The 12,076-nt window shown below is 68.2% G+C and overlaps 1 protein-coding gene across 1 annotated transcript in view; it reads right to left on the bottom strand.

Annotated features, from left to right (window-relative positions):
• Positions 1-11,840, bottom strand: part of ARHGAP23 (Rho GTPase activating protein 23) — an 18,794-nt gene extending 6,954 nt beyond the window's left edge. Inside the window, exons 1-12 of the mRNA XM_017837896.1 lie at positions 11,580-11,840; positions 8,819-8,998; positions 6,236-6,260; positions 5,378-5,470; positions 4,968-5,046; positions 4,686-4,740; positions 2,543-3,977; positions 2,081-2,236; positions 1,847-1,958; positions 1,686-1,743; positions 1,434-1,571; positions 927-1,331 (exon numbers count right to left, since the gene is read on the bottom strand). Coding sequence (XP_017693385.1) covers positions 927-1,331; positions 1,434-1,571; positions 1,686-1,743; positions 1,847-1,958; positions 2,081-2,236; positions 2,543-3,977; positions 4,686-4,740; positions 4,968-5,046; positions 5,378-5,470; positions 6,236-6,260; positions 8,819-8,998; positions 11,580-11,840 — 2,997 coding nt within the window. The remainder of the gene's footprint in view (positions 1-926; positions 1,332-1,433; positions 1,572-1,685; positions 1,744-1,846; positions 1,959-2,080; positions 2,237-2,542; positions 3,978-4,685; positions 4,741-4,967; positions 5,047-5,377; positions 5,471-6,235; positions 6,261-8,818; positions 8,999-11,579) is intronic.
• Positions 11,841-12,076: the final 236 nt, after the last annotated feature.

Below are 12,076 nucleotides of genomic sequence, written 5' to 3'. Positions count from 1 at the left end.
GGATCCATCCCTGCAGGATCCTGGCCCTGCTCCACGCAGCATCCACAGCCCCGGACCCATCCCTGCGGGATCCTGGCCCTGCTCCACGCAGCATCCACAGCCACGGATCCATCCCTGCGGGATCCTGGCCCTGCTCCACGCAGCATCCACAGCCACGGATCCATCCCTGCGGGATCCCGGCCCCGCCCAGAGGCACCACAACTCCACAACTCCACAACTCCGGTGTTTGCCCAGACGGCTCCACGTGTTCCAACCCGGCAGCACCAGCACCGCCACCCTCGCCGGGCCCACGGCACCCTCCGGTGCAGGGCTGTGCCACCGAGAACCAGAGACTGCTCCGAGCTCAACGCGCCCCGTGGGGCTGGAGCCTGACGTGACCCTTCACAATCGCCGACACCAAACCGAGCCACCGCAGCCCCGTGGGGGGATGGCACAGCCAGCCCAGCGCCGGCACATCCATCCTCCGGAGCCCACGGCCCCCCAGGGACAGCTCTCCCCATCTCAGACCCGAGCAACACGCTGAACAGCCCACGGTTGCGCGGCGAGGGCTCAACTCTGACTCGGCGCCAGCCCCGGCAGCACCGAGCCCAGACCTCTCTCCGTGAAAGGAGACACGTCACACCGCGGCAGAGACACGTCACACCAGAGCAGAGCCACGACACACCAGGGCAGAGACACGTCATGCCATGGCACACCAGGGCAGAGCCACGCACGCTCCTGTCCCAAACACAAACAACAAAACACCGCCAAGATCCAACAAGATCCAACGCCGGCCCTGCCCGGAACACAGGGAGAGCCACGGCACCTCCGCCGAGCACCCTGAGCACCCCGCGCACCCCACCCTGGCCGAGGCCACGGGGCCACGCTCTTCTTGGACGCCGCGGCGCCCGCGAGCCCCCACGCCACCCTGGGAGCACGGCACGGGCCTGGCCGTGGCCTGGGGAAGCAGCACAAGGCAAAGAGCCGGAGAGAGCCGAGGCGGTTAGTGCCGGGAGAGCCAGAGGCAGCCGGGAGCCCCATGTGGCTCTCACCTCGCCCTCAGCCTTGCTGTTCTCCCTGATGACTTTGATCCAGGCCAGCATGTCTTCCCGATCCTCTGCCTGAAAGAGATATTCACAGAAGTCAGCGGTCGTCAGGCGGAAGACGTGCTTCCTCTTGGTCTCGCTGTAGGAGATGTCCACCAGGCACGCTTGGATGCTGATCGGCGGCTCCTCCTCACCTGGGGCCGGGGCGCAGGTCACCGCCTCCCGCCTGTCCTTGCACAGGTACAGCGAGTGGGTGCGCAGCACGGCGAACACGCGCTTCCACTGCCGGAGACCTCCACCGACCTTCTGCGGGCACAAGGGACGGGGCACAAGCGCGCCTCAGGGCTGCTCCCCGCGGGGAGCGTCCCCCCCGCGCGGCCGCCGGGCTCCGGGGGGGCACCCGCCTACCTTCCCCTTTTTGGTGAGGATCTGCTTGCAGTGGAGCCAGCCCTCCTTCCTCACGGCGCTGAACGGGACGTCCGAGAGGTCGGAGGTCGAGTGCCTTTTGGAACGGGCGTCCTCGGATGTGCCGAGGCTGTCCAGGGACTGCGGGGGGGGACCGGAGGGAGGCGTTGGGTGCCATCCGCACCCCTGCTCTGCCAGCACCCGGCAAGGCAACCCTTCTTTGGGGGCACCCCCAGGACCCCCAACACAACTCACCCCGTCGGTGAAGAAGCTCCTGAGCATGCGGAGGCTGGGGACCCGGCTGGGCATCCTCCTGGGGGGAGAGCAGCCCCCGTCAGCGGGACGGTGGGGAGGGGATGGTGGCTGGGGGGGCGTGGTGGGACTGGGAAGGGGGAGTGCGTCCCTTAGGATCCTACCTTAGGATCTTGGCCTCGTCCCGAAATGCGTTCAGACCGTCGTCGCAGGACTTGGAGCGCTCGGTGGTGATGGCCAGCAGGTAGGACGAGCGGCGGCCGGCCTTGATGCTGCCTGCGATGGGGAGGGGGGCAAAGCCCACCCTGGTCAGCCCGGGGGCACGGGACACAGCTCCAGGGTGGGGGGCTGCTCCCCCCACAGCCCCCAGGATGGTTCTCCCCCCACCCAGCACTTACTGCAGTCCTGGGAATAGTGCCGGGACAGGGCAAAGGCGAAGGTGGGTGACGAGGGGCTGGTGGCGACGGCGGGCGCCGAGTTCATGGCGCTGGAGACCACCGAGGAGGCCGGGACGTGCTTGGCCTTCAGGTCGATGCTGGGGCTGGTGGGTTCGTCTGCGAGGGGAGTGGGCAGTGTTGTAGGGGGTGTTGGGGCAGGGGACGTCCCTTGCCAGGACCCCTCAGCACTTCTGCCCCATGGTGGGTCTGTAGGTGTCTGGGTCGGGCAGGGGGGACATGCTCCCACCCCTGGCAAAGCCAGGAGCTGCTGGTGCACCCAGACCCTCACCCACAGCACCACTGCACCCCCCATCCCTACTCCATCCCTTCCCTTCCCATCCAGCCCAGGGGTCCCTCCCTGGGAGCAAGTACGGGGAAGGACAGGGCAGACCTGTGGCTCCTCCAGACCTATTTGGGACTCACCAATGAAGGGGATGGACGCCAGGGAGTCCTCGGGGGCTGCCAAGGGAGCCATGCGCCGGCCCGGCCGCTCGGCCACCGGCCTCTCCCCTTTGCCCCCGGGGGCCGAGGGCTCGCAAATGTCCGTCTCCTTCACCCCCTCGGGGAAGACAAAGTTCATCTGCCGCAGCGGCACCGGCATCTTGCGGCCCGTGGGCGGCTTCTGCCGCAGAACCACCTCCTCCCTGCGCTCCTCGGGCTGCTCGGCCGCTCGGCCGCCCTCCGGCCGCTGCTCCCGGGGCGCGGCGGGGCCCGCCGTGGGGCCGGCGGGCAGCGGTGGCAGGGGGGTGACCATGCTGTCCGTGAGCGGGGCCACGGCCCGCTGGGCGATGCTGAAGGTGGGCAGCCCCCCGAAGGCCGGGTCGCGGAAGGACAGGGCGTGCAGCAGCCCCGTGCGGCGCTGGAAGGAGGGGCTGTAGCTGCGGTAGCCGATGTACCCCGAGTCGTCCACGCTCTGCAGGTTGGGCTGCGACGGGTGTTTCTGCACCGGCGGCGGCTCCCGCGAGGAGGACGAGGAGGAGGAGGAGGGAGGTGCGAAGGAGCCGTGCGGGATGGGCTGCCCGGCGCTCCCGGCGGCCCGGCAGAGCCTCTCGGGCGGCCACGCGGAGCGGTCGAGGTGCGGCGGGAGCAGCGCTCGGGGCTCCAGCGCCTCCATGGAGCGCCCGTACCTGCCCAGGGCGTGGTCGGAGCGGGCGCGGGGGGCCCAGCCCTCGCGGGTGGGCTGCAGCAGGGTGTCGTGCGAGGCGCTGTGGGGCCACCCCCGGTGGGCCGCGCCCGCCGAGCCCCCCAGGCGGTCCTGGGACACGCTGCGGTAGCGGGGCAGGGCGTGCCGGCGCTCCTCCGAGGCGCTGCGCCGCGGCTCCCGGCTGCAGAACCAGCGCGACAGAGCCTGCTGGCACTCCTGGCGCCCGGGCACGCGCTGGGCCACGTCCCGGGGGGGCCGCCCGGCCCCCGACAGCCCCCCGACGGCCTCCTGGAAGCCGCAGTGAGTCCGGTGCTCCGGGAGGTGCTTGGGGGCCGCGTGGCAGGAGGCGGCGGTGGCGGGGGGGGGCATCCCGTAGCGGTCGGGCACGGAGGATGTGGCGCTGCCGGGGCAGCCGGGGCGGGAGAAGGAGCTGGGGTGCCCGTGGGGGCGCGGGGGGGGACCCCCGGGCTGCGGATCCTCGGGGCGGTGTGCGGGGCTGCCGCCGGCGTCGCTCCGGGGTCCGGTGGCAGAGGGGCCGGTGGCAGAGGGGCGGTGGGCGCGGGGGTCCGGCGGCTGGCCCGGGGGGGGCTCAGCACCCCGTGCCTGGAAGGGGTACGTCTTCCGTGGGTAGCAGATGGGAGGGGGCTCGGGGATGCTCTGCGCCCCGCCGGAGTACGGCTCGTTGCCCTTCAGGTAGGCATCCTGGGAATATGCCTGTGGGGGGACATGGGGTCAGGGTGGGGGGACGGGGTCACAATCCCCCCATTCCCACTGTAGGAATGATCTCTGCTCCTCCCTACCCGAGCTGTGCTCCCTACCTGGTTCCTGCCGCCCTGGTCCTGCTTTCCCATGGGGTCCCTCCCCAGCACCAACCCCAGCCCTTCCGCTCTCCCCTCCCCTCCTTCCTAAAATACCCCGGCATGGCCGGCCCAGCTCTCCCATCTCACGTTTCACAGGCACCTCTGACTCCATGCCTGGGGATTCCCAGAGCCCGGAGCAGGCACAGATGGGAGACCCCCCCCTTTCCAGGGCTATAAGACCCCCCAGACTCCATGGGAATGGGACCCCCAGGCCGGGGACAAGCAGTGGTGTCACCTAATACCCAAGACAGGACCAGAGGAGCACCAGAAGGCCCCCTTACACCCCTTGGCTCGGGCCACCCTGCAGGGCCACTCTCACCCTCAGATCCCAGCTCACCAACAGCAGAGGCACCCGGGGTGCTCCAAGGGTAAGTCAGACCCTGAGACCCAGAGCAACTCATCCTCCAGCTATGCCTGAGGATGTCCCCAAAAAACAGAGGCCACATCCCCCATGTTCCTGCCCTGGACCCCTGGTACCTCCATCTCTGCACCCATTGATCCTCCTGGGATGCTGGTGGAGCCCTGTCCCCAAGTGTCCCTGAAACCTGCCCGGCAAACTCACCAGCTGGAGGATGTCCTCATCCTTGGGCATGATGGAGAGCTCCAGCACATCGTCACTGGGGAGAGGGGACAGAGGGGTCAGGGTGGACGGGGTCGGTCCCCAGCTGCCCCCAATCTCACCCCCACGAGATGAACATCCCCATCGCCACGGTGACAGCCCATCACTGCCTGTCCCTGTTTCCCTGCCTCAGGGCTCCTGTCATCCCAGTGACACCCAGGGGGACAGTGCCTGCTGTGACGTGTCCCCATCCCGTCACCTCCCACCCGCAGGAAGGGGACTCACCTGTTCTGGATCAGCGCGATGACCTGCGAGTAGGTTTTCCCGATGATGCTCTCCCCGTTCACCTTGACCAGCCGGTCACCTGCAGAGCCCCAGGAGGGCACAGTGTCACCACAAGGCCGTGGTGGCACCTGGATGTCCCCACGGTCACTCACGGCAGGGTTTGAACGGGGATTTTGCCAAGAGGAGCCACGGGGACCCCAAAACCAGCCCGACCCACGGGGACCCCAACGCTGCTCTGGGCAGAGCAAGAGAGCACAGCACTCACAGGGAGCAGAGAGAAGGAGGAGAAAAAAGAAGGAATGCAAGAAAAAGAGCAAAATAAGCAAGGAAGTCCCTGGCAGAGGAGGCGGAGCATCCCGTGGATCCCAGGAGCAGCCTGGGGCCATCTCCAGCCCCGTGTCCCCACTCACCCGTGCGCAGCCCGGCCTGGTGGGCCGGCCCGTCCTCCCGCACGTTCTTCACGAAGATGGTGTCCATGGGCTCCAGGCGGCTCCGGGGGGGACCTGCTCCGTGGGGACACACGATCAGGGAGCTGCCGGCACAGCCAGGACCACCCCACAGCAAGGAGCACATTTGGCCCCTTGTGGTCACCTCCTCGCCTCCCCCAGCCCTGCTGCGAGCACAGATCCTGCCCAGGGGGAAGCCTAACACTCGGGGCAGCTCCTGGTCCCCGTCACCCCCAGTCCCCTGTGAAAGACCAAAAGCCACCAGTGCCGGGTGGGTGGGTGGGCACGGAGCCCACGAGGGATTCCAAACCCCCCCGGGACCACCCGGACCCCGAGGTCAGAGCCCCCCGGCCCTGCTGGGCGCTGGGTGCCGGCTCTGGCAGCGCCGCCCGCACCGGCTCCCCGGGGAGCGCGGCCCCGGCGCCGCGTCACCGCGCCAGCGCCGATCCGTTCTGACACCTTCACATTCACTCACGTCACCGGGAGCCTCCAGGAGCTCAGCGGGGCCGTGTCCCTGTCCCCAGACACCCCGTGCTCAGCGGGGGCCAGCACTGGCCACTCCGCAGCCCCCCCTTCACTGCGGGCAGACCTCCCCCCCGGGCGTGATGTCCAACAAACCTCCCAAGGGGTTCTGGGGACACTGAGCCCCTCCAGGGCGCAAAGTGCCACCAAAGTGCTGCCAAAGCACTGTGTCACTTCACCTCCAGCTGAAATTTAGGGCTGTGGTGACAGCGACAGCCACAGCAACGCCCGCTGTGGCCCGAGACAGCCACGTGCCCCCCGCGCCCACCCCGGGGGTCCCGTGGCAGTGCCAGCGCTCACCTGCTCGGTTCCCATTCTCCTCCTCCTGCCAAGAGAAGAGAAAAGCGTTGATTTGGCGGTGGGGCCCGTGACAGGGGGCTGGGGTGGCAGCCCCACGAAGCCCCCGGCGGGGCCGGCGTGTCCCTCTGGCCTCCACTGCCCCCAGCTAAAATTACCTCCTGACACCGGATCCCGGCCGCCCGCGTGGCCCCGGCGGGCAGTGGGATCTAACGGAGCCCCCCGCACCCAGCTGATGGGAAAGGGGCCAGTTTTGGGGCAGGGGAGTGGGAAAGGGGCCCCAGGGTGGCATCTCACCCTTCGCCCGGGGCCACCAAGCCTGGTCAGGGACAGCCTGAGCCCCCACAGTGCGGTGCCAGGGGAGGGATCCATCCCATCTGTGGGATGAATCCTTGTCCCTCCCCATCTCTGCAGCCTCCCACTGCTTGGGGTGGGCTGCCAGGGCTGCAGTGGGCACTGCAGGGGGGTGGCAAAGGGGTCCTGCACCCCCTTCCCAGCCACGGGCAGGGGACAGCCCTGGGAGCCACGTGGATCTGTCCCGTGGGGTGGGAATTGTGCTGGTGGATCCCCACCCTTCTATCCCACATTCACCCCTTGGGGACCCCCCAGCAGAGCCACGGTGCCCAGGGGGGTCCCAGGCTGGGACAGGACACAGGGTGCTGCATCCACACTGCTGAGCCCCCAACGCAGACACGGAGCACCCCGGGCTCCTCAGCCCCACACACGTGTCCCAGGAAGGCACCCGGGCACCTGGAACGGGAATTTTCACTCCACCAGTGCCAGATCCTTCCATCTCTGGGGGGGGACACAGGCCTGGCCCCGTCCCCCAGCCAGTGGGGACACAGACTAATGTCCCCAGGGCACCAAGTCCCTCCAGGGTGCTGGGAAGGGCCCAGTGTCCTTCCCAGTGTAACAGGGGGATATTCCCAGTGAGGAGGAGAGGGCTGGAGCCATCACTCCCGGTGGTGGGAAGGAAGAGCCACATTCCACGGCCTCGGCACGCAGGACCGGCTGCCACAGTGCCAGGGCAGGACCGTGGGGCCACCGAGAACCCCTGGAGGCACGGACTCACCCCCTCCCTGCCCCTCCTCACCCCGGGGCATCCCAGAGCCCTTCCCGGCCCCCGGGGCATCCCAGAGCCCTTCCCGGCCCCCAGGGCATCCCAGAGCCCTTCCCAGCCCCTGGGGCATCCCGGCAGCCGCACTCCCAGGGCCGGGCGGTGCCAAACGCGGCGCGCGGTGAACGCGGCACCACCGCCGGCACCGTCACCCTCCTCCCTGCTGAGTCAACCCACCGAAACTCAGCCCCCGGACCTGGCCGGCTGCCGGCCCCCCGCGGGTGCTGAGCCAGCCCCGCCGCGCCCTGCCCCGCCGGCTCCGCGGCCCGCAGCTATTCCCAGCCTCTTTCCAAGAGCATCCCCAGCTCCCGGCGCTGATCCGGCTCCTTCCCACGCGGCCGCCCTGGCAGGGCTCGGCCCAGGTGCCCAGCGGGGCAGGATCGATCCCTCGCTCCTGGAGGATCCTTTGGAGAGGCGGGAGCGAGCGGGTGGGTCTGGAGGAGCTCCAGGCCGTTCCCACGACAGAACCAGGGCGACGCTGCCGGAGACGGGGCAGGTCCGTGTTCCCGGGGCGGGAGGACAGGAAGGATTTTGGGGAAGCAGAATACGAGGAGCCTGGGAAAAGCGCCGGGACGGAGGATGCCGAGCGGGGATTCCGGCGAGTCGGTTCTCCCCACCCTGTGACTCACTTCCCACCGCAGTTCCCCGTCTGCCAACGCCAGCCCGTGGGGCAGCCGGAGCCGTGGGGCAGCTCTGAAGCTCTGGGGGTGATGGGAGCATCCAGGTCCATCCAGGCTTGGAGCAGTGATGGATCACTTGGCTCCCAGACTCTTCTCCCTTCATCCACACAAAGCCGCTGCCGCGGGAAGCGGGGCAAGGGGATTCCAAATTCCAGGAGATCGGAGCTGGCTCGTCCCTTTGGGTTTAGAGGGCTCCATCCAGGCTGGAAGCTGCTCATGGGATCCCTCCATCCAGGGGGGTTGAAGGTGCTGCCTGGATTGGGGCTTCTTGGTGGTTCAGGGGGTGCAGGAGGGTCAATCCAGAGCTGAGTCCCCCCAGAAGGCAGCACCTGGAGAGGGTCTGGCTGCAGCTGGACACAGATCCCGGGGCAGATCCAGTTGAAAGTCTCTCACCAACAGCCAGGAGCCTGGGACCCAAAAATCCACTGGGCCTCGCTGGCCTTGAGGGCTCTGAAGTGCCTTTTCCTGCCATTCCCAGGGATGCTGGAGCCATCCTTCGGGGTCGAGGGATTCTCCCTGTTCCCACAAGCAGCCGTGTCCCATCCCAAAAGGATCCAGAAGTGCTGCTGATTCCCACATCTCCCAGCAGCTCCACAGGTTCCTCCATTCCAGGGACACCCATGGGGGGTGGGGGCAGCTCCAGGAACCCCAACAAAGCAGGTGATGACGGACGGTTCATTCCTCATCTCCCAGAGCCCGCCTGCCCACCCCCAGCCCAAACACTGCATCCAACCACAGCATTCCAGTGTCCCCAGAGCCCCCCCAGGCCCCCCCAGCTCCCGGCCCTACCTTGGCCGAGTGCACGGCCGACTCCGGGGGGTACACGATGAAGTGGCGGAGGGTGAAGCCGAACCCCCCCTGGGAGCTCTTCCGCAGCACCACCGTCTTGGGGCCCACCCAGGGGAAGGACCCCCCCTCCGGGGGCGCGTTGGCATTCGGGGATGCTCCATCTCTCCGGCCCGGCGTCGGCTGTGAGGGGGGGACAAGGACAAGATGTCACTTCTGGAGAGGGGAGGGGGGGTACAGGACCAGCCCCCCCACGTGCCCACCCCTTGAGCTCTGCCCAAAAGGCTGCTCCACTCCTAAGACCGTCCCCCCCATCCCTATTCCTCCCTATTCCCAGCCCTCCAGCAGCAAATTCCAGCCCCCACAGCCCACCCAGCCCAGCAGCATCCCCCCCCCAGACTCCTCACGTGGGACCTTTGGGAAGAAGATGAATGGAAAGGAAATAAAAATAAATGAGCTGTGCCTGGGGGTCTGGATGGGACCCAGGAGGAGAGATGGGGGCGGATGGCTGAGGGACTCGGGGACAAAAGGTCCCTTCTGGTGATGCCGTGGCAATAACCTTGGGCAAGCCGGAAAGAGCCGTCCGGGAGGTGGTGGGATGAGTGCTGCTTCCCCAGCCGGAGCAGGGACCTGGCACCGTGTTGGGATCTGGCAAGGGGCACTGCCCAGAGCAGCAGATGGGGCCAAAGGGGATGTGGCTCCATCCCACAGCTCCCAGTGCCAGTGCTGGGAGGGGCAATGGGGTTGTGGCGGAGCTGGAGCAGCCACGGGCATCTCTCCTGGCACCGAGGCAGGGAGCTGGGAGAGGCATCCAGGAGTCCCAACACCCTGGCTGAGGCCAGGAGGGTTTAGCACAGCCCCGGTAAGGGACGGTGCTGCTCCCTGTGCCGCACATCTGGCTGCACATCTGGCTGCACATCCGCCAGCACAGCTGGAGCGGGAGCAGCTCCGTGGCCAAGGGGAGGAGAGGGCACTGCCTGATGCCCTGGGAGCACCCAGCTCTGCTAAAACAGGAGAAACTGGCAATCTGGGAGCTGGAGGGACAGGCAGAGCAGCGGATCCACCGGGATCTGCTCCCGAGTGGCAGCTCCTTCCCTGCTGCAGCCGTTGGAATCAGCCCATCCTGGGACGAGGGTGTTAAAATTCAGGGGCTGTCTGGGTGGAAGCGATGGATGGGGAGCGGGGAGGGGACAGGGACAAGGGACACAAAGGGACAAGGCACAAAAAGCCTTTGTCTGTGCCTGTGCTGAGTGGGCCTTTTCGCTGCCGGTGGGGAGATCTGACGGCAGCTCGGCGGGGCCGGGCTGCACCCCCTGTCCAGCACGTCCCACACGGAGCCCACGGGGGGAACGGGGGTCCCATCCCCCTGGGGATGGGGTCCCTGGGGTGAGGACATGCCTCTGGCACGAGGCATCGCACCCACCCACCCCCTCCACCCCTGCTGCACGACCTGGGAGGGAGGCACAACCGCTTCGGGCGCTCCCACACCCCAAAACAGAAAGAACACCCCAAACCCCACCACAGGAGAGAGCCGGAAAACCCCAGTACCTCCCGACACCACACAGGCAGCAAAGTCCCCCACAAGCCCCCTGCCACCCCCCCCCGCCTTGTGCCGCTCGATCCCAACGGAAAACCCAACCCCAGATGGCAACAGGCACCCCAGGCTCCCGCGGGACCCCCATCCCCGGGCGGCGGGGCCGGAGCATCCCGGCGGCGCCCGGGCCCATCTGCCCCTCCATTGTGCCGGCCGCCGGCTCGCCGGATTATTTTTAAGCTGACAGCTGAATGTGCCCCTGCTGATTTTAACCGGCACGGACAGGCCCCGGGGAGAGGGCGGAATGGATGCTCCGAGGAGACACCGACGGCGGCAGCGGCCCCGGCGTGTCCCCGTTGTTGTCGTCGTGGCGGCCGTGACACGGTGACACGGTCCCCAGGTGTGGTGGTGGCACCGTCCCGCCCGCCGTGCCTCGGTTTCCCTCCTCACCCATCCCGACTTGAAGCTTTTGTCGGGCTACAAAGCCCCCCCAGTCGCGGGTTTGGATCCTCCCCCCCCCCCGCTGGCTCACGGCCCTGCAGATGCTCCTGTTCCCCCCCCCGCAGTGGGGTTGGCACCCAATTTGTCACCTCAGCCGTTTGTCCTCAGAGCCCTCTTCCTCCTCCCAGATTTTTGGCTTTATTTAACCTCATCCTGGTGGTTTCTGCTGCGATACCACCAGCTGTGTCCTCATCCTCCTTATCCCAGTTCTCCTAGGCCCCCATCCCATGAAGGCTGCAGGGATGGGGAGGAACCCCTTGATCCTTGGCACAGCTCGTGCCAGTGGCTGTGACACCCAGAGGCCCCCACCCAAGTCACCCTAATTCCTGCGAGGTCTTTTACCCCCCATCAGAGGTGTCACCAGGTCCCTGTACCCCGAGTCACCTCCCCACCCCCACGGGGACACGAAGGGACGGGTAATTCCCACCGGTGTCCCCCTCCTGCAGAACAAAGGAGTGTTTTCCCTGCACCCCGGGGGGGGGGGCAGGATCCATCCCCCCCTCCCAAACACGGCGAGCTGAGCACCGGGAGCAAAACACCTTCACGAGCAGGAGCCTGGACCCCCACCCCCGACCCCAGCACGGGAGGGGACGAAGGGGACACACCGCAGCCCAGGAGCTGTGACAGCCCCCGGGCACACCCCACCCTGCCCTGTGGGACCCCTCCCATCCCTTCAAGGCCCCCCCCGCCCCCCCAAACCAGGCGCGACCCCCTGCTCTCGGTTCTCACCCGGCGGCCCTTGTCGGTTCTGCCCCCGCGGCCGGGGCGGGGGGCCGGGGGCGGGCGGGGGTCGGGGGTGGCAGCGTGTCGGCGGAGGCTGCTCAGCCAGATGCAGCGGGGCTCGGGCGAGCTGCAATCCACCCCGACGGGGCGCTCCAGGCGCCAGCCCTTCCCGGAGCGCTCCACGCTCCACAGCCTTTTGGGGCTGGGGGCTGGCGGGGGGCGGCAGGGACCCCGCCGCGCCCCTCCGCCCGCGCTCTCCTCCACCATCCCGCCGCGCTGGGGGGGCTCTCAGCCGGTGGTCGGCACCCCCGCCATGGGGTCCTGGCAGCCCCCCCGGGTGGGCTCGGGCGCTGCGCGGAGCTGCCGGTGCCGCTCACACCCGCATCGCCGCTCGATCCTCGCTCACAGCCCACCCCCCCCGCCGGCAACGCAGCCCCCACCCAGCCACCCCCCCAGCCTCCCGGATGGATGGAGGGTGGGATGGATGGATGGATGGATGAAGG

This window comes from Lepidothrix coronata, unplaced genomic scaffold (assembly GCF_001604755.1).
Source record: "Lepidothrix coronata isolate B3197 unplaced genomic scaffold, Lepidothrix_coronata-1.0 Scaffold316, whole genome shotgun sequence".
NCBI classification, from domain to species: Eukaryota; Metazoa; Chordata; class Aves; order Passeriformes; family Pipridae; genus Lepidothrix; species Lepidothrix coronata.
Note: the sequence above shows the minus strand (reverse complement) of the source record. Positions and strands in the feature narration are given on the sequence as shown.